At 55.3% G+C, this 18,112-nt stretch overlaps 1 protein-coding gene across 4 annotated transcripts in view; it reads left to right on the top strand.

Annotated features, from left to right (window-relative positions):
• The window catches only part of CHD6 (chromodomain helicase DNA binding protein 6), a 96,379-nt gene that overhangs the window by 69,639 nt on the left and 8,628 nt on the right, over positions 1 to 18,112 (top strand). For all 4 annotated transcript variants that reach the window (XM_041398182.1, XM_041398180.1, XM_041398181.1 and 1 more), the window contains 15 exons: positions 545 to 655; positions 1,937 to 2,139; positions 2,531 to 2,730; positions 6,028 to 6,187; positions 6,774 to 6,863; positions 7,812 to 7,915; positions 8,503 to 8,632; positions 8,871 to 8,931; positions 9,603 to 9,660; positions 10,320 to 10,539; positions 12,462 to 12,670; positions 13,763 to 15,316; positions 15,865 to 16,013; positions 16,297 to 16,503; positions 17,150 to 17,596. In XM_041398182.1, the coding sequence (XP_041254116.1) occupies positions 545 to 655; positions 1,937 to 2,139; positions 2,531 to 2,730; positions 6,028 to 6,187; positions 6,774 to 6,863; positions 7,812 to 7,915; positions 8,503 to 8,632; positions 8,871 to 8,931; positions 9,603 to 9,660; positions 10,320 to 10,539; positions 12,462 to 12,670; positions 13,763 to 15,316; positions 15,865 to 16,013; positions 16,297 to 16,503; positions 17,150 to 17,596 (3,903 nt within the window). The remainder of the gene's footprint in view (positions 1 to 544; positions 656 to 1,936; positions 2,140 to 2,530; positions 2,731 to 6,027; positions 6,188 to 6,773; positions 6,864 to 7,811; positions 7,916 to 8,502; positions 8,633 to 8,870; positions 8,932 to 9,602; positions 9,661 to 10,319; positions 10,540 to 12,461; positions 12,671 to 13,762; positions 15,317 to 15,864; positions 16,014 to 16,296; positions 16,504 to 17,149; positions 17,597 to 18,112) is intronic.

Below are 18,112 nucleotides of genomic sequence, written 5' to 3' on the forward strand. Positions count from 1 at the left end.
GCTCTGCTGTCTCAGTGTGCCAGTGAGACCTTGGCTGAGCTGGGGCTGGTGTGGTCTCCTGTCTCTCTGGTGGTCAGCAGAGCGTTGAGGAGGGGCCACCAGCCTGGCAGGTGGTAGAGGGCTGCCTAGGAGGGTTCAGCCATGAGGTCTGGCTCTGCATAGGGACCCCAGGATGATGGCAGGACCCAGCTGCTGGGCTGCCTGGTGCCCAAAGCCAAGTGCTGCCGTGCCATGGAAGCTGAGTGCTGTGGGGCCTGACACAGCCCCCAGATAGAGCTCTGTGCTATGCTCTGGCTGGTGCCTGCTGGGGCCATTGAGGGTCCTGCTCCTCTTGCACAACCCAGCCTCCATTCACAGTGGCTCAGGCATGACTGCAGAACAGAGGGGCAAACAAAGAACACTCTAGCACATAGCAGCTTAGGGTGTAACATCCCACAGCAGCAAAACTGTGCACTCAGACTGGCATGTGGGAGATCTCTGTATGAGAGAAAGCACACCTGGATGGTGGGTTGCACCCTGTTCACTCCTCTTCTTTCTCTCCTAGGCCAGCTTTGTAGCATCAGGAAACAGAACTGACATTTCCTTAGATGACCCCAACTTCTGGCAGAAGTGGGCCAAGATAGCAGAGCTCGATACAGATGCCAAGAACGAAAAGGTAGGATGCAGTTTGTGGCCCCTGTGCCCTACAACTGATCTGACTCCATGTGGCCTGGTGTCCAGGTGGGAGCTGCATGCTTCCTCTAGGCTCCTGGAGAGCTTTGTGTTAGGCATCAAGAATTACTGCAAGGGAAGACTGACCCACAAATGCTGGCTAAAGCCCTGATTTATTTAGCCACATGTTGGTCTCTCTCTCTGATCTTTCAGGATACTCAGTCTGTACTCCTAGCTACTCCCAACGATCTCACCCTCTGCTTGAGCGCATTGTCCAGATGCCCCTTGAGCTCTGGCAGCCTTGGGGCTGTGCCCATTCCCTGGGGAGCCTGTTCAGTGCCTGACCACCCTCGGGGGGAAGAACCTTTTCCTGATGCAGCTCCAGTCATTCACGTGGATCCCGTCCCTGGTCACAGAGGTTGGAGCTGCCCCTCTGCTCTCTCTCCTGACGGCAGACTGGTGCCTCTGCCTGTCAGGAGGTAGGAGGGGACAGATGGGGTCCCAATGCTCTGCTGGCCCTACTGCGGTGATGGGCTCGGCTGCAGCTCAGGTCTCTCTTCCCAGCTCCTCCACCAGGCACAGGGCTCTAGTGCAGCCCCGAGGCTGCCATAATTCCAACTAAGGCAGCAGTGCTGTAAGAGATGGTTTTAGACAGCAGCAGGAGGGAGGTTCTGCAACTCTGTAGAGCTCACTGCTCAAGCTGGAGCAATGGGAGAGACTGTGCGTACGTGTGTGTGTGTGTGTGTGTGTGTGTGTGTGTGTGTGTGTGTGTCCTGTGTGCCTGAAATCCAGGCAGATTTACATTACGTTAATTTGTTCAGCAGGGCAGGGTAAGGAGAGGGGGCAGGTACATGCTATTTAATGTCATATTGCTCCCTCCTGCACCTTCTTGGAAGCTGCCTTTCCTATTCCAGCCCACCTGTCCCCCTGACACAGAGATTACTGCCTTCAGCGCAGCACTTGGCACAGGCACTCCAGATCGGGCCAGCAGTGACTCAGAGCTGAGTCAGCTGCTGGCAGTCAGCAGTTTGGACACAGAGGGGCTGATTTTCAGCCTGCCATCAGTCAGGCTGAATTTTGTGCTGGTCAGGAGTTGTCACTTGTGCAGGCAGAACTGCACACAGGTAACTTGAAGCAGGTATCCTAGTGGGAAGGTGATGGTCAGCCACAGGACTGTCAGGCCAGGAGCCATAGCCTGAACAGAGCCCAGGTGACAGGGGCCAGAAGAGCACATAGGAGTGTTTCTGCCTGTACCTGACAGCGCTCTCTGCTCTGTCCATCACAGGAAAGCCTGGTCATCGACAGACCCCGGGTGCGGAAGCAAACCAAACACTACAACTCCTTCGAAGAGGACGAGCTGATGGAGTTCTCTGAGCTGGACAGTGACTCGGATGAGCGACCCACGCGCTCGCGGCGCTTTAACGAGAAGACGCGGCGGTACCTGCGGGCTGAGTGCTTCCGTGTGGAGAAGAACCTGCTCATATTTGGGTGAGAGCACAGCCACAGCCACAGCCTCCAGCTGCTCCAGTGCTCACGTGCACCCACTGGCTACACCAGCCACTTCCTGTCTGTCCTGCTTGCTGTGTTGCCTCCTTTCAGCAGTGACCTCGCTGGTGGGACCTGGGCTCTAGGCGAATGTTTGGGATGGAAGAAGAGTTAGCAGGACAAAGCTGGCAGTTGGCACTTCCAGAGTCTGCTCCTGCCTCTTCCCTGTTCAGTCCTGCAAACCTCTCTCCCTCTCTGCTCCTGTAATGTGTGGGCAAAACATCCCTATGTAGGGATCTGGCAGGGCTATGCCCCCACAGGAGCTCCTGGAGAGAGGTGCCAGCAAGGTCTCTAGTTGCACAGGAATGTTTACTCTGTGTTCCTGCTGTTTCAGCTGGGGACGCTGGAAAGATATCCTGACCCATGGGCGGTTCAAGTGGCACCTGAATGAGAAGGACATGGAGATGATTTGTCGGGCCTTGCTGGTGTATTGCGTCAAACACTACAAGGGGGATGAGAAGATCAAGAGTTTTATCTGGGATCTCATCACGCCGACGAAGGACGGCCAGAATCAGGCTCTGCAGAATCACTCAGGTATTGCGTGTTCTCTCTGCCATTGCATCTGTACCCGTTGCCCTGTGCCAGCCTGTGAGACTGAGGCTGCAGAATTCAAAACAGGAAACAGTCTGCAAGTGTTGGTGCTTCAGCACTGCAGTTCTCTCTGCACAGAGAAAGGGCCTTCCGTGAAGCTGACCTCCACACTGACCCTCAGAGCCAGCAGCAGGGGCTGGCTGAGTGAGGGAGGCTGTTTTCTGGCTTTCAGTGCAGAGAGAGCCTTGTGGTGGGAGCAGAGGTGCTGCTAAGTCTTCTCTTGCCTGTGAATACTGTCGTGATTCCCCTGCACAGGGAGATACAGGGCAGTGAGCTCATGAGCACCAGTGACTGTATGAACATGCTGGGTGTGATAGGGATGAGGGTGCTGATTCCACTCAGGGCATGGACACGCCTCAGGCTGCTCCTCAGGGCCTCAGAGAGCACAGCATGGACATGGTGCAGGACCCTGCATGTGCCTCTGGGCAGCATGGGCAGCTGCACCAGGGAAAGCTGGGGGTGCAGCTGAGCATCCATCTCACAGCAAGGCTGTGGGTTTGATCCCCATATAGGCAATTCACTTAAGAGGTGGACACAATGATCCGTATGGGTCCCTTTCAACTCAGAATATTCTGTAATTTTGTGATTTCCCTTTTTTTCCCCCTTTTGTTTCCCCTTGCCATGGTGTTTGTCCCAGACCTACTGGTCTGCAGTGCCTGCCCTGATGGGTGGAGGTGCAGTGTTGGTTTGTCCTGAGACTTATGCAATGCATAAGTACTCCCCAGGTGATATTGCCTTCTCTCACTCTGTGTAGCAGGACCCTTGTCCTAGGCCTGGCTGTGCTCTCTCTACTCAGAGGCAGTATGTCTGAGGCTCATGTGTCACATGTCAGATCTGTAATTGCACCTGTTGGCTAGAGGTGTCTGTATTCTGTTGTGTAGAAGCTCCCCAGTGTAGCCTCAGCTTCAGACAGGTCACCCAGAGGCTCCCCAGCCCTGCTCTCCCTCTGGCTCTAGCTCTGCCTCAGTGATGGACATTGCAGATGGCCTCCCCACCTGCAGCACAGTGGCTGCTTTCTGTAGGCTTCCCTGGAGCTGGGGCAGCCATAGAGCCCACCCTGTGCATGAGGCTGCCACGGGGCTTTTTTCTTCATCTGTGAGCACAGAGTGGCTGCTGGCTCCCTGCATCTGGGCTTGTGGCCTGGGACATGTGGTCACTGCCTGCTGTGCCAGAGGGCTCTGGCTGACCTTGCAGCAGAATGCATGCATCCTGTGGCTCTCAGGACAGGTGACTGGGGCTGGGGGAGGCCACAGTGTCTCTCAGGGAGTCAGAGCCCAGCAGCCATGTGCTGCTTGTTCTGTACTTGTGATCTGTGGCACAAGGTGAGTAGTGAGGGGGCTGGAACTCTCCAGACTGCTTTTGACGTCAGGGAGCTGGGCTGAAACCTGAGACTTCTGTTCCCAGATGGTAGAGCACAGGGAAGGCTGTTCTGGAGTGGTGATGCAACTGAGCACCAAGCACATCATAGTTGGTGCTTAAAACCTAACATCATCATTTCCTTCTGCTTGGAAGTGTCCGACTTTTGCGGTGTGACATGCAAGGATGTGGCTTTTAGTGTCTGCCCTAAGTTATTCCAGTCACCTCCTGCAATGGGAGCCGTTTTGACAGTGCTGCTTCCTGCTCTTGCCACACAGCCCTGCCCTGAGAGCGGTGGGGAGTGGGCGTGAGAGTCCTGCTTGTGGGGAGCAGAACAAGAGTCAGAAGCAAATAAACTGCTATGAGTGGACTTGATTTAGATAATGCCAAGTAACGAACAAGCCATGGTTTCAGCAGATGGTCAGGATTGCTTTAGTGCAAGAGCATTGACTGTTGACCAGCAAAGCAACCAGGAGCTTCTCCATCAACTCTTTAGAATGGCTTTTCCCATCTGTTTAACTTCCACGTTGTCTGGGCCAGAGGAGCAACAACATCGCAGCCTGACGTCAGGAGCTGAAGAGCAGAAGAAGCAGAACACTGAGAGCAGAGCAGTGCTCCTTCCTCAGTCAGGAAGGCCTTCAGCAGTAACTGCTGTGGCTCCCAGGCAGCCTCAGATACCACTCATGTCTGCAGAGAGCTGACCAGGCAAGTCATGCCCCATCCCTGACGTGCAGAAAGGAACAACAGCCTTAAGCCCTTGCTAGGGCATCCTGGAGCTCTTCTCAATCCCACATCCATGTGATCACAAGGGGTGAGCACTGCACCCAGACAGTCCAACTCAGAGCTCTGCTCTGATCTAGCACCATCCTGCCTTTCATCCTGGAACAGGCCAAGTTGCTGAAGTTGCCCAGAGTTCATCAGGCCAGTTTGGTGCTGGGGACAGGAGCCCTGGTGCCTATGCAGGCCTCCAGCAGGCAGCTGGGCCACAGCCCTTGTCCTGGAGCTGCAGACTTTATGCAGGAGTTGACAACACAGTGACTCTTTCTCTTCTTCACTGGTGTCACAAGACCAGAGATGGGATGGGACTGCCCAGGCATCCTTTCCCCTTCATGTTTGCAGCTCCAACCTCAACAGCAGCTGCCTAGGGAGGCAGCTTATCCCTCTTTGGAGATTCCAGACAACAGTGACCCCACCAGGAGTTGTTTCCATGTTCTGCTGTGAACTCACACCATATTTCGAGGTTGAACTGTGTTTAATTTTAATCTCCAGCCACTGGATCTCATTTTATCTTTGTCAGGCAGAGGGGTCTGCATTCCGTTTCCAGTTGGTACCTTAGCACCCTTGCAGCGATGCAGTTCCTCCCAGCCCTGCTCCAGATGCACGGTACAAGAAAGAGCCCTGCAGATCAGATCAGCAGGTCTGCTGCTCTTTGATCATTTGGGAGCTTCTTGTTTGAACTCTTGTCCCAAATAACTGTTCCCACAGAGTGATCTTTAGAAGTGCCTGTAGTGTCTAAGTAAGTCTCCAAGGGCTATGCACAGGACCAAGGTCCCTTCCCTGCTTCATCCCTTCTGTGTGATATTTTTACACATCAAGGGGCCATGTTACACATTGGGCTCAGCATTGTACTGAGAACACACAGCAGTTCAGTTTCTGTGGTGATCCCCAAGTTTTTTACAGAGATGGACTCTCCCATACTCTGCCTTTTCCCCCTGCACTTCCTCTCCTTGGCTCTCCAGGCTGCAGCTGGGAGCTCTGCCTTGGCTCCTCCAGATCCCGGCTCTGCTGCCTCACCCGGCCTCCTGTGCCAGAGGTGCCTGGCAGCAGTGCCTGGCTGTGCCCCTGGTGCCTGTGGTGCTCACTGGCTGCCACTCGCTGTTACAGGCTTGTCAGCACCGGTGCCCAGAGGCAGGAAGGGGAAGAAGACAAAGAACCAGATGCTGCTTCCTGAGATAAAGAACGCAGACTGGCTCGCCACCTGCAACCCCGAGGTGGTGCTGCATGATGACAGCTACAAGAAGCACCTCAAACAACACTGCAACAAGTGAGTCATAGAATCATGGGGTGGTTTGGGTTGGAAGGAGCCTTAAGGAACATCTTACTACATTACCCTGGCCAAGGACAGAGATACCTTACCTTATCCCAGGTTGCTCCAAGCACTGTCCAACCTGTCCTTGAACAAGGATGGGGCAGCCACGGCTTCTCTGGCAACCTGTGTCAGGGCCTCGCCACCCTCAGAGAGAAGAAAAACTTCCTCACATCTAATTGAAATCTCTCCTCTTTTAGTTTAAAACCATTCCCCCTTGCAGGAGCCCACACTGGCTCATGGAGACAGTGGGCTGAGGGCCTTTAGTGTTGGGAGGGTGGGAGGGAGCTGTGAAGGGCTCACAGCACACCAAGGATCACCGTGCTCCCACTGCTGGACTGCCCTCATTCCCCTCCAGCTCATGGAAGCCGTGTCCTGAGCAGTGACCCTCCGGCCAGTGGGTCACAGGCCTGGGCAGTGTGGCCTGACACTGCATGGTCACTGCATGGCCCACCCTCTTTATGGAAGTGGGTCCTTCCACGTGGGAAAACACGGTGTTGAGCAGGTTTCACTGGCTTTGCTGACCTCTCTGCCCCCCGAACAGGGTTCTGCTGCGGGTGCGAATGCTCTACTACCTAAAGGCTGAAGTACTGGGGGAGGCTGCGGATAAAGCCTTTGAGGGGACCCCTGCCAGGTAGGGACCTAATGGTGGACCCCTGCAAAGCTTCTTGGGCTTGAGAGCTGCCACAGGTGTCTGACCCAGCCACATCTGGGCTCTCTGCAGCTCCAGATGAATCAGACCCCAGGTCTTCCTCAGGCAAAACTTCACCCACAGGCAGCCACCCTGCCTGTGCAGAGACTGCAGCCATAGCAGAGCTGCTGAGGCAACTCTGAGACTGCAGCACCAGCCTGGGGGTGTTGGGGACTTAGAAGGACACCCTGCAGGAAAATGGTTCTGTGTGCTGCTTGACAAATGGGCCCTTACCCAAAGTGGGAGTCCACAGAGACTGCTCCCAGTCTCAGGGCCAGGACTGAGAGCAGAGCATGCCCCATCACTGTGGCCTGCAGTCCCTCCCAGCACTGGGAACAGTGGGACCCACAGGCTCTATAATGGCACTGAGCTTGCAGCTAGCCAGCTGTTGACCTTTCTGCAAAGACTCAGCTCTCAGTGCTTCTCAGAGAAGCATGATATGCTGAGCTTAACAGGTTAATTAAGCCCCCCCAAGTAGGGGCTGCTGCCTTCCCCAACACATTCCATCAGTACCAGTGTATGTGGGGAGACACTGTTCTTTTGGGGTTGGTATGTGTGAAGTGTTTTACCCCTAGAGATGCTGTTCGGGTCAGATGGGATCTTCAGTCCTCTGGAGACAACTTGGGTGGGGAGGGTGGAGAGAGGCTGGGGGCACCCACTGCCCTGGAGAAAGAGGAGCAGGAGGGCAGCAGGTTGTGGTGGAACCAAGGCTCCAGTTCTTTGACCCCAGGGAGATGTGTCATGGTGGGGCCCCAGGCCAGGGTTCATTAGCTGTCCCCAAGCCAGCAAGCGATGGCTCCTGCCTCTCGCTCTCCCTTCTGAGCAGTGCTCAGTGCCCCTCAGTGTCTGCTGAGGCTGGGTGAGGGGTGTTCATACCATGTCTGGCCACAGGGAGCTGGATGTGCTGCTGCCAGACATTGACTACGTGGAGATCCCAGTGGACTGGTGGAATGCTGAAGCCGATAAATCCCTGCTCATCGGCGTCTTCAAGCACGGTGTGTACCCAGCTATCTGGTGGGTGCTGGTGTGTGGGGGAATGAAGACCTCTGGTGCTGGAGGGGATGTCGTGTCAGTGCAAGGGACAGAGCCGTGGCCATGCTCCACAGCCACACAGGGCCAGGACAGCTCTCCCCAGGTGCCAGCAGCATGTTTGAGTGGGGAACAGGCACCCCACGGTGCCCAGGGTGGCAGTGCCAGATCTCGTGGTAGACCCTGGTTTGCCAGGGGCAGTGTGCAGTTGCTGTGTGAGGGCAAAGAGAAAGGCACAGATCTTGTCTTGGCCTCATCATGGAGTCCCGGTGCAGTTTCCAGGAGACACAGGGCTGTTTGCCCCAGCTGCACCCTGTGTGGTGGCTGTGCTGCTGCTGGGTGGGATAGGAAGGCTGACCTTTCCCTTTGCCTGTCGCCCAGGGGCTGCAGAGCCATTAGCAGCTTTTGGGAAAGTGCTGTGAGTTTCTGGGGGTGAGAATTACTCTCATGGTAGCACAGAGGGAGTGAGAGCCAGGTGGGGAGCTGTGTCCCAGGAGCAGGAGGTTTCTGTGAACCAGGCTGAGGCCTTGCTCTGTGCTGTCTGTCTGTCCAGGTTACGAGCGGTACAACGCCATGCGGGCGGACCCGGCGCTGTGTTTCCTGGAGAAGGTGGGCATGCCAGATGAGAAGCTGCTCTCTGCCGAGCAGGGCGTCAGCGATGGGGCACAGGATGCTGCCGAAAGGTGGGCAGGGGATGGAGTCAAGCTCTCACAGCAACCTGGCTCACTCCTGGGGCAGTGCAGTGGAGGGAGGGAGCAGGCTGTGCTTCTGAGCATGGAGGGGAGGGCAAAAGGGAGCTGGTCCCCAGTATGAGGTGGAGAGATGGCATGAGCCCCAATTCTCCGCTTCTTGGTTCTGAAAACTGGCACAGCCACAGAGGCTGTACTGCCACTACCAGGGACTGTTAACTCTCTCACCTAGGGGCAGCGTGGATAAAGAAGAGAGCAGTGGAGAAAAGCTGGAGGGGCTGTCAAAACAGGAGGTGAGTGGCATTCGTAGCATCAAATACACAACTGATGCTGCCCAGCCTGCCCTGTGGTGCGGGCTTGGCTCCGTCAGCTCTGCTGTGTGGCAGTAAGGAGCTAGCATGGCTGGTCTGCCTTGTCTGTGTCCCATCTTGTGTGCATTGCTTCTGCTCTCTGGAGCACAACTTCTGCTGTGCTTCTCTGTGTTACCTGTGGACATGGGCAGCATCTTCTTCATGGGGAGCTGAGGGGTATTGAGGGCTGGAGATGCCCAGGAATGCTGTTTCTCAGTCTTCGTTGGCTTCAGGAGCCACATGGGGCCCTGGCAGAGGAGTCAGGGATGTCCCAAAAGAAATGGCCTTGGCAGAGAGGAAGATCAGGGAATGAGGCAGCACAGGAGAGTGCAGGGGTTGTTTGAACAGTGGAGGCAGTCACACTGCAACTGTCCTGAGCAGTGGCACTACAGCCTCTGTCACTGTGGTGATCTTTCCCTCCAGGCCCAAAATGGCCTCTCTGAGCTGTCACCTCTGCTCCTGTGTGCTGAGCACAGGCAGCATCTGCAGCCCAAGGACACTGGACACACTACCCTGCCCTTCCCACCACCCTGCACCCTGCCAAGGATGGGTAGGCTGTGGGTGCCGGGCGTACTGTGTGGGGTTGAGCCCTCTCTGATCATTTCCTTTTGCAGGACATCGTGGCTGCTGGGGTGGGTGAAGCCAGTGAGAAGCGGGACGAGCCAGCGGCAGGTGAGGCCATGTCTCCTGTAGTGTGGTCCATGGCTTCCCAGGGTTTGGTGTGGCACAGCCAAGCCTGAGTGCTACCCCAGGCACTGCTTGGTGGGAGGAACACATTGCTGGGCTGGAGGGACATGCTGCTCTGTGTTAGTGGGTGAGGCAGCTCAACCTGGACAGGGGCCCTCATGCACAGACTCACAGGTGACCCATGGATAGGCCCTGTGGCAGGGCAGACAGGGTTCCGAGTGATTCCAGCCAAAGCCACCCAGGGTGATTGGAAGCCATTAGTCTGCTCTTCTCCATGCAGTTGCCTGCATGAGAAGAGCGTGTGAGGTCTCTGCAGTGGGCAGTGTTGGCACATGCCATGGGCTGGCTGGCCCCACTGCTGAGCAGGGAGCTGCAGTCTTCTCCCATGCATGGCCTGGCCTGGAGCCATCATTCATACCCTGATCTCAGCCTCTGGGCTCTCTCTGAAGGCAGCTAAGACATGGTGAGGCTGCGAGCCAGCAGGCCCGGGGATGGTCACATGGCCCCCTACTCGTGACTGTGACCACTCATGCTCCCCATGGAAGGCAGAAGTGGGGAGGAAGCTCTTAGAGCTTGCCAGAGGATGTGGGAACCTGTGGCTTTGCTTGTGTGCTAAATACTAATGTCCTTGCTGATGTTTGAAGCCCAGGATGGCTCCGACTCAGACAGATCCTGCTGGCCTGTCTCCTCTGCTCTCACGGCCAGACTGCGGCGACTCGTCACCGTCTACCAGCGCTGCAACCGCAAGGAGCTGCCTCCCCGCAGCGAGATGCTGGTGCCTGGTAACCATGGCTACTGGCTGCAGGATGAGATGTTCCGGAGAGCCTCTGAGGTGGACTCGGTTAACAAAGAAATGCAGAAAAGGTAATGCAGCAGAGGAGCCTTTACAAAGCTGATTTAGCCCACTTGAATTCCTTGATCCCCAGAACTGACTCAGGTAAATGTCACCAGAGCTGACTGTGCTGCCAGCTGCTTAGGACATGGAGTCACATGGGTCCTTGCTGGGCAGGGAATATGCTTTGAGCCATGGGAGCCTTGCTGCTCCAGCAGCCAGCCCAGCCAGGGAGCAGCCTCCACTGCAAACTGGAGTTTGTGGGTGGCAGGTGGTGACACTGAAAGGACATGAGAGGACAGCTTTTCAGGGTCAAGTCAGCCTCAGCAGAGGAGACTTGTGTTCCTGGAACACACTGTGGATGAAGGTGACAAATGAGCACTGTCACAGCCCATGAGCAGTGCCCTTCCAGCCCTTGTGGCTCTCACACCACTGGCTTTGCCTCCTGCTCATGGCCTCTGGGGCCCAGTGGTGACATACCCTGGTTGCACTGTGCTCCCATTTCATTTGTGTTCCAGTAAGTGGGAAGGCGTTGGGACTGTCCCAGCGCCCTGAGTGGCTCTCTGCAGCCATTGGGAGGGTGTGCACAGGGTGATGCTGCTGCTGCTGCTGCCAGTATCCCATGCCACCCTGGGATTGGGACTCTCTGTGGTCACCAGCCCTCAAAGGCTTTGCCTTCTGTGAACCTGTCCCTGCTGCAAGACCCCACGTAACCACATGGCATGTGTGCAACCTTGTGCTGTGTTCTTGGCCTCCTTGTGTAGAAGCTGCTCCAGCCACCTTCCCATTCCTCTTTTTCTGGACTTCTTCTAGTTGTACCATCCCCTCTTCGAGGTGGGGGCTGGTATCTCCTGCTCCTTAATTCTCTGGGCTTTTTGTAGAAGAGATTGTCTTACAGGAGTTTTCCACTGGCCTTTAAGTTTGACAAATTCACCATTGAGCTTCTTTATTTGGATCATTAATATATTTATTAATTAACTTTCTTCTTGTTCTCATTTTTGAAATGAAACATGACTGCAGCCCCTGGGAACAGGGGTGGCAATGCTGGCCCAGGTGTATTTTGGGCAGCTGGAGAGTGCTGTGGATGTTGTCACCCTGTCTACTTTCCTTTGACATGTCTCAGCTGCTTGCTGGTGCTGGCTCAGAGCTGCAATTCAGAGGCTGAGATTTGACTGGAAGCTTTCTTCAGGCCTCAGTGCTCCCCTTTTTCTGCCCTTGCCATGCTGTGTGCACCCAGGTCTGTTCTCTGTGGTTGTTCCTCTGGGCTCTGCCTGGGCTGGTGTTTACCCAGGACACTTCACTGTCTGTGTCCTTTGAGTGATCCCTAGAAGGTGAAAGCTCATAGAGTCCAAACCAGCATGAAAATTGTGTTCTAAGAGTGCTGTAACTGAGCTCCTCCCTCACCACTGCTGCTCTCCTCTGCTGGGGAGGGGGTGACACTCAGGTGTTTGCAGGAGTCAGTAAGGTAGGTGGTGTTTGTTACTGGGACCCTTACAGCAGCAAGCCCCATTCTCAGTTTCCCTCTGGAAGAGGCTGGATGAGAACTGTGTCTGCATATCTTTCCTTTGTAATTCCTGGTACAGAAACTGACCTTTCTATGGAAGTCAAACAGCTTGATGTAGCAGGAAGGGAATAGATGGGATAGGTTTGTGCCTCCCTGTTGGCAGCACAGCCCAGAGCTGCACTCAGGGATTTATTGAAACAGCCAAGAGTTTTTTTTCAGGAATTAGTTGAGAGCCAGAGGGCCTGTGGCCTCTGCTCCTCCTCCCTGTGCACCACAGGGCAGAGCATCTAGTGGTGTGGTGGTCTCCCCAGTGTGCTCCTCCTGACAGCTCCGTCAAAACTGTTGGTCAGTAACTAGACAGTGCTCTCTGAGCCTCTCTGCCTGGTGCTTTGCCTGTTCTGGGCCCAGAATGTGTCTCAGTGGTGTTCCCATCTCCTCCCTGCTCTACAGGTGGACCAGGAGGGAGCAGGCAGATTTCTACCGCACTGTCTCCTCCTTTGGGGTTATCTATGACCAAGAGAAAAAAATCTTTGACTGGGCCCAGTTCCGAGCCATCTCTCGACTGGAGAAGAAGACGGATGAGAGCCTGGAGAAGTACTTCTACAGCTTTGTGGCCATGTGCAAGAACGTCTGTGGTCTCCCTTTGTGGAAAGAGGATGGTGAGTGGAAATTGCATGGCCTATAGAGGGGTACTGGCAGGTCATGTAGAAGGGATCCCTCTGCTCTCATGGAGCAAGAGAATAAGGCAGGAGCTTCAGAGATAGCTGGAAGCAGTGAGATGCCAGGCAGGCCATGGGCTTGCAGCAGTCATGCATTTCTGGCTGCCTTGTCCCCACCATGTAGTGCCTCCCTGGCACAGTGGGAGGGTAGAACAGCCCTGTGGACTCCTGCCCCTGCTCTCACAAATCTCTTTGAGTTCTCACAGGAAATCACAACCAGTTTTATCCAAGACGGCAACCTCTATATGTGAGAGACAAGTTGAGAAGTAGCACACACAAAGCAAAGCTCCATGCTGGAGCTGGGGGTTGTTTGGGTGAGCTGTATTGCTGCTCTCCAAGCATCCCTCTGCTGCCGTTGTCCATCTATACCTGTACTGACTGTGGAGCTCTGCTGTACAGTAAATGGAGCCTGGATCCACTGCAGGAGGCTCAGGAAGCCTGGCCAATACACAGGGCATTTGTTTTCATTGCATGCTCTGCAGAGGTCCTACATTGCCACCAGACAGGACCTGACAGATGAAAAGCTCCTTGGAGGCTACTTAGGTACAAAGTGATTTGTTTCCAACAACAGCAGAAAATATTTTGCCTCACACCTGTCATGGAGCCTGGTCTTAGGCACAGTTCCTTGTGTGTGTGTGTTGTGCCTTAGGTAGGTGTTCCTCATCAGAAGAGCTGCACAAGCTGCCCTTCCCTGACAATGGGCTGAAGGGCTACCAGAGGCTCAGAGTGCTGGGAGCCCCTCCCAGCTCCAGCACTGCTGGTGATGATGGAGCAGAGCTCAGAGAAGGCTCTGAAATCCTCTGCAGCTGGTGCTGCTCTTGATCCAGCTGCTCAAGTCAGGGGGTTTTACTCCCTGGGATATGACTGGAAGGTACTGAGAGTGCAAAAACAGGCCTCAACAGTGGCTACAAGCACTGACCCCACATCACTTGCAGTATGAGCAAGGTTAAAGCTCAGCTTGCTCGTCACTGTCTCTGAGGAAATCCTGCCAGCCCAAATAATGTGTCCTTGGCTTTGCTGTGCCTGCTGCAGGTTCTCCAGACCCTGACATCTACGTGGAGCCCATCACAGAGGAGCGAGCTGCCAGGACCCTGTACCGCATTGAGCTGCTGCGGAAGGTGCGCGAACAGGTGCTCAAGTGCCCCCAGCTCCACGAGCGCCTCAAGCTGTGCCAGCCCAGCCTCTACCTGCCCGTGTGGTGGGAGTGTGGCAAACACGACCGGGACCTGCTGATCGGCACCGCCAAGCACGGCCTGAACCGCACTGACTACTACATCATGAACGACCCCCAGCTGTCTTTTTTAGATGCATACAGAAACTATGCCCAGCATAAAAGAACAGGGCTCCCAGGCCCAGAAACCCTGTGCTGCCTTTACCAGTCTAACTCCAAACTCTACAGTTCCCCCGTGTACAGCCAGATGGACCAGTCCTGTGAAACCCTGGAGAACGAAGCCGAGAGTCACATCAAGCTAGAAACCATGGACAGCACCATGTCCCAGGCTGGGGGCAGCCCACTGGATGCAAACTGTGAAACATTCATGTCCGAAGTCCGGGACATAATTTCCAGTAATTACGACGAGAGCTCGCTGCCGGACTCGCTGGTGTGCATGATGTACGATGAGAAGGCCTGTCCCAGCGAGCAGAGCTCCCTCGCCAGAGACAGCCCGAGCTGCACGGATGTCAGAAACAGCGTTGCCAAACTCTCTGAGGGCAAGCTGGAGGGGGATGAGGATCCATCCAGCTGCGATGCAGATGCCATGAGAGAGGCTCCCTTCCTAGAGGGTTTGCAGGTGGGCTCTGACCGAATGGACAGTCAGAATGAGGAAGCTGAGCCTTCACCTTCTACCCCCGAGAGCAATCCTTCACAGAGTGCTCCAGCCAAACTCAGCAAAGGCTTGGAACAGAAAGGAGCACTTGCCAGCCCGGCGGCTGGGCTGCCCGAGCATGGCACTATGGAAAGGGTCCTAAGTGTGGGGCTCTACAGTCCCAGTCTCCATAACTATGAACTAAAGGTTCCCCCTGAGCAGAGGTTCATCAGTCTGCTGCAGGAGAAAGGATTGGAGGCAAAGGCGGGGCCAAGTCAGAGCCACAGCGAGGAAGATGAGGAGGAAGAAGAGGACGATGATAACTCTGAGGCAGCAGCAGATGCTGTGGAAGGCTTGAATGGTCCCAGGACCAGGGCTGTTTTTGACCCCGAGGCTCATGAACTGGGGGGTGAAGAGCAGAGTTCTGGTCTCCCCACACCTGAGGACACTTGCCCAGAAGATGTAAATGGCGAGAGGGAGTCCCTGGGTCTGGGAGAGCCCGGGGCAGAAGTCAGGGAGGACTGTGGCTTGACTGAGGAGAGCACCCAGCAGCACTCACCAGGCCAGGCTCAGAGCCAGCCCTTCAACCTGCCCACACCTCTGCCTCAGGGGGGGCCTCGGGGGGCAGAGGCCCCCTGTGTCACGGAGGAGCCCTTGGGCCGAGATGCTGAGGGGCAGACAAGCTGCACAGAGGCGCTGCACCCTGAGCCTCAGGGCATAAAGCAAGAAGAGTGTGAGAACAGAGATGATGGAGAGAAAGCCAGCAGCAACCAGAGCCAAGGTAATGTCCTGAGAGCACCCTCAGGTTGACAGTCACCTCTGGCTATGGTGGGAGGGACCCCAAACCTTGGGGCTGGCCAGCCCGTGGAGTGGCCTCCCATCTGTAGGATCTGAGGTCCCTTTAGCTGCTGCAAGTGGGAGCAAAAGGTGTTGTGGGCTGCATTTGTCTCTACCCTGGGCCCCAGTAGCCCTTCTGCTAAGAGCATGCCATGGAATGCAGGATGCCTTTCCCTTTGTGGCACAGGGCACTGCCTGTTGAGCAGCTCCCAGTAGCCCTCCTTCTTGCCCGCCTGGGAATGGCCACACATGGGGGCTACTGCAATTCAAGCCCCCCAAACTCAGCTCAGGGGAATAATGGTCCTTCCTGAGCAGCTTGGGCTGCCTGCCTTGGTCCAAGTCTGCTGCCTTCTCTTGGAGACTTGGGGACTGTTTGGGACTTTTGTGGAGCTAGCTGAGAATTGGGGTGGGAAGTGTGAGGAGATACACCCCATCTCTAGACCAGAAGAGAGGCAGAGTGATGATGGGTTTTATTCTCCCTTGCTTTTTTAGATGGTCCAGAGAAGTACTTGGAGGAAGAGAGCAAGAATTCTGCTTCTGTCCTGCCTGGGGAGATTGATGATCTTCAGGATGCCCGGGCACCGACCATTGCCCAGCTGCTGCAGGAGAAAACGCTTTACTCCTTCTCTGAGTGGCCTAAGGTGAGGTTAAAATGAACACAGTTTGTATCAAAGTGTTCCTGGGTAGCCCTGGCCAGCACTGGCTCACACAGCTCCAGCTCTGCCTCCTGCTCCTCTGCACACCCCATTGGCTGCTCTGGCCAAGGTGCTCTTCTCAAGCACCTGTGCCGTGGAGATGCTTTCCCCCAGAGCAGTTCCTTGCTGAGCTGAGATCACCTGGGCTGGGCTTGACTTTAATTCTGAGCTGTCATACACTGATCATTCATTCCAGTTTTAGCTTGCCACCATCCAATTCTGTTTGCAGGACCGTGTGATTATCAACCGCATTGACAACATCTGCCACGCCATCCTGAAGGGCAAGTGGCCTTCCTCCAGCCAGCAGTTTGAGGCACAGAGCCTGCTGACAGCCCCAGCCATGGCCAGCAGCACCGGCAGCAGGAGCAGCTTTACCGAGTCAGAAGCTCCCGATCCCACCTTCAATAATGGGATCTTAATGTCACGGGTACAAAAGGTGAGGGGGGCCCTGAGGCAGTGAAAGGCTCAGGACTCTGCGGTGAGACATTGGCCAGAAGTACTCAGGAGTTTCCCAGGTGGGACCCCTTGGTGCCCATTGAGGTGTATAACACATGGCTTAAGGCACCTGGTCCCCTGGTGATAGCTCCTGGAGAGTGCCCCGTGCTCTCAGCCCTGCTGCCCTCCTTGGAAGGCAGCTGCTGTTGGCAGCTCCACAGCTTCTGTGGCTGTAAAGGTGCTTCCAGAGCCAGCGCTGGAGCACCTGACATGGTCAAAGGGGGCATCCCACTGGTATCCCAAAGCAAGGGGTGCAAGGAGCACTGCCCTGTCAAGTCCCCAGCTCCCAACTTCCAGTGCCCCAGTCCCCAACAGTCACATTGGACAGAAAGGAGCTGGTGGCCTGGGGCCTCAGCAGCTGGCAGAGCAGCCATGGTTGTAACACCTTGGGATATCTGAGTGTGTGCAAGGGTGCTCCTGCACCACCCCCACACAGGGAAAGAGATGTGATATGCCCAGGGAAAGGATGTCTGTCAGGGCTCCTTGGAGAGGCAGGGATGACCATTAGCTCAGTGCTGCTGTGAGGAGCTGTGGTCCCTGGGCAGGGCAGGAACAGCTGTAACCCTCTGTGGCTTTGGTACACACAGGAAGGTTTCCTGAGCCCTGCCTTTGCAAAAGATGAACGGAAGCACAGGAGACCCTATGAATTCGAGATGGAGAGAGATGCCAAGCAGAGGAGCCTGGAGCAGCTGGCAGCAGCCCATGTCCATCCACCCATTGTGCTGAACGGCTGGCGCGAGGCAGCGGTGGACTTGTCCAGAGGCTCTGATGGGTCCCCAGGGAATTCCTCTCCTTTCCCCCTGAACACGAACATGCCCAAACTGGGGACCATGAATGCCCTTCAGAGCTCCCTGGGCATGGACTTGTCTGGCATCCTACAGGCAGGGTTAATCCATCCTGTCACTGGACAGATTGTAAATGGCAGCCTCCGAAGAGATGATGCTGCCATGAGGAGGAGACGGGGCAGGAGGAAAAATATTGAAGGGATGGACCTCATCTTCTTGAAGGAGAGGCCTCTTCCAAACAGGCTGCAGGTGGGTTGATGCTCCCTCCTTTCACATGAACCCAGTGGAGTCAGCACAGTTTGTTTCATGGCCCAGCTCCCCCCTCCAAGCTCTGCTGCCCATGACACTGCACAGCTTCCTCCAGGACAGCTTGGTTTGTGCAGCACAAGGCAGGAGTAGATACTACAGGGAGGAAGGGGAGTTATCCCTCTGGTTTACAGCACTCTGGAGGATTTGAATCCTTTTAAACATTATCAAAAGCAGCTGTCCCATCTTAGGGAATGTTTCGGTTCAGGGAAGATGAGGAAGATCTACACCCTTTCTCCTTCTGTCCTGGGATCCACTCAAAGAATGGAGCAAGACCAGTGCCCCTAGACCACTTTTAGGAGTGGTCTGAGGGGAAGTTGGTCTTCCTGGTGATTGGAGTGTTTCCTTGTGAGTTCATCTTGTGAGTTCAGAAACATCTGCCCTTCCTCCCACCAGTGCTGGGAATGGAGTGGAAATGTGGTGGTGGGTGGTGATTTAAGGAAGAGGTACTGGGAGTAT

Source organism: Onychostruthus taczanowskii, unplaced genomic scaffold, assembly GCF_017590055.1.
Source record: "Onychostruthus taczanowskii isolate IOZ18803 unplaced genomic scaffold, ASM1759005v1 scaffold142, whole genome shotgun sequence".
Taxonomy (NCBI): Eukaryota; Metazoa; Chordata; class Aves; order Passeriformes; family Passeridae; genus Onychostruthus; species Onychostruthus taczanowskii.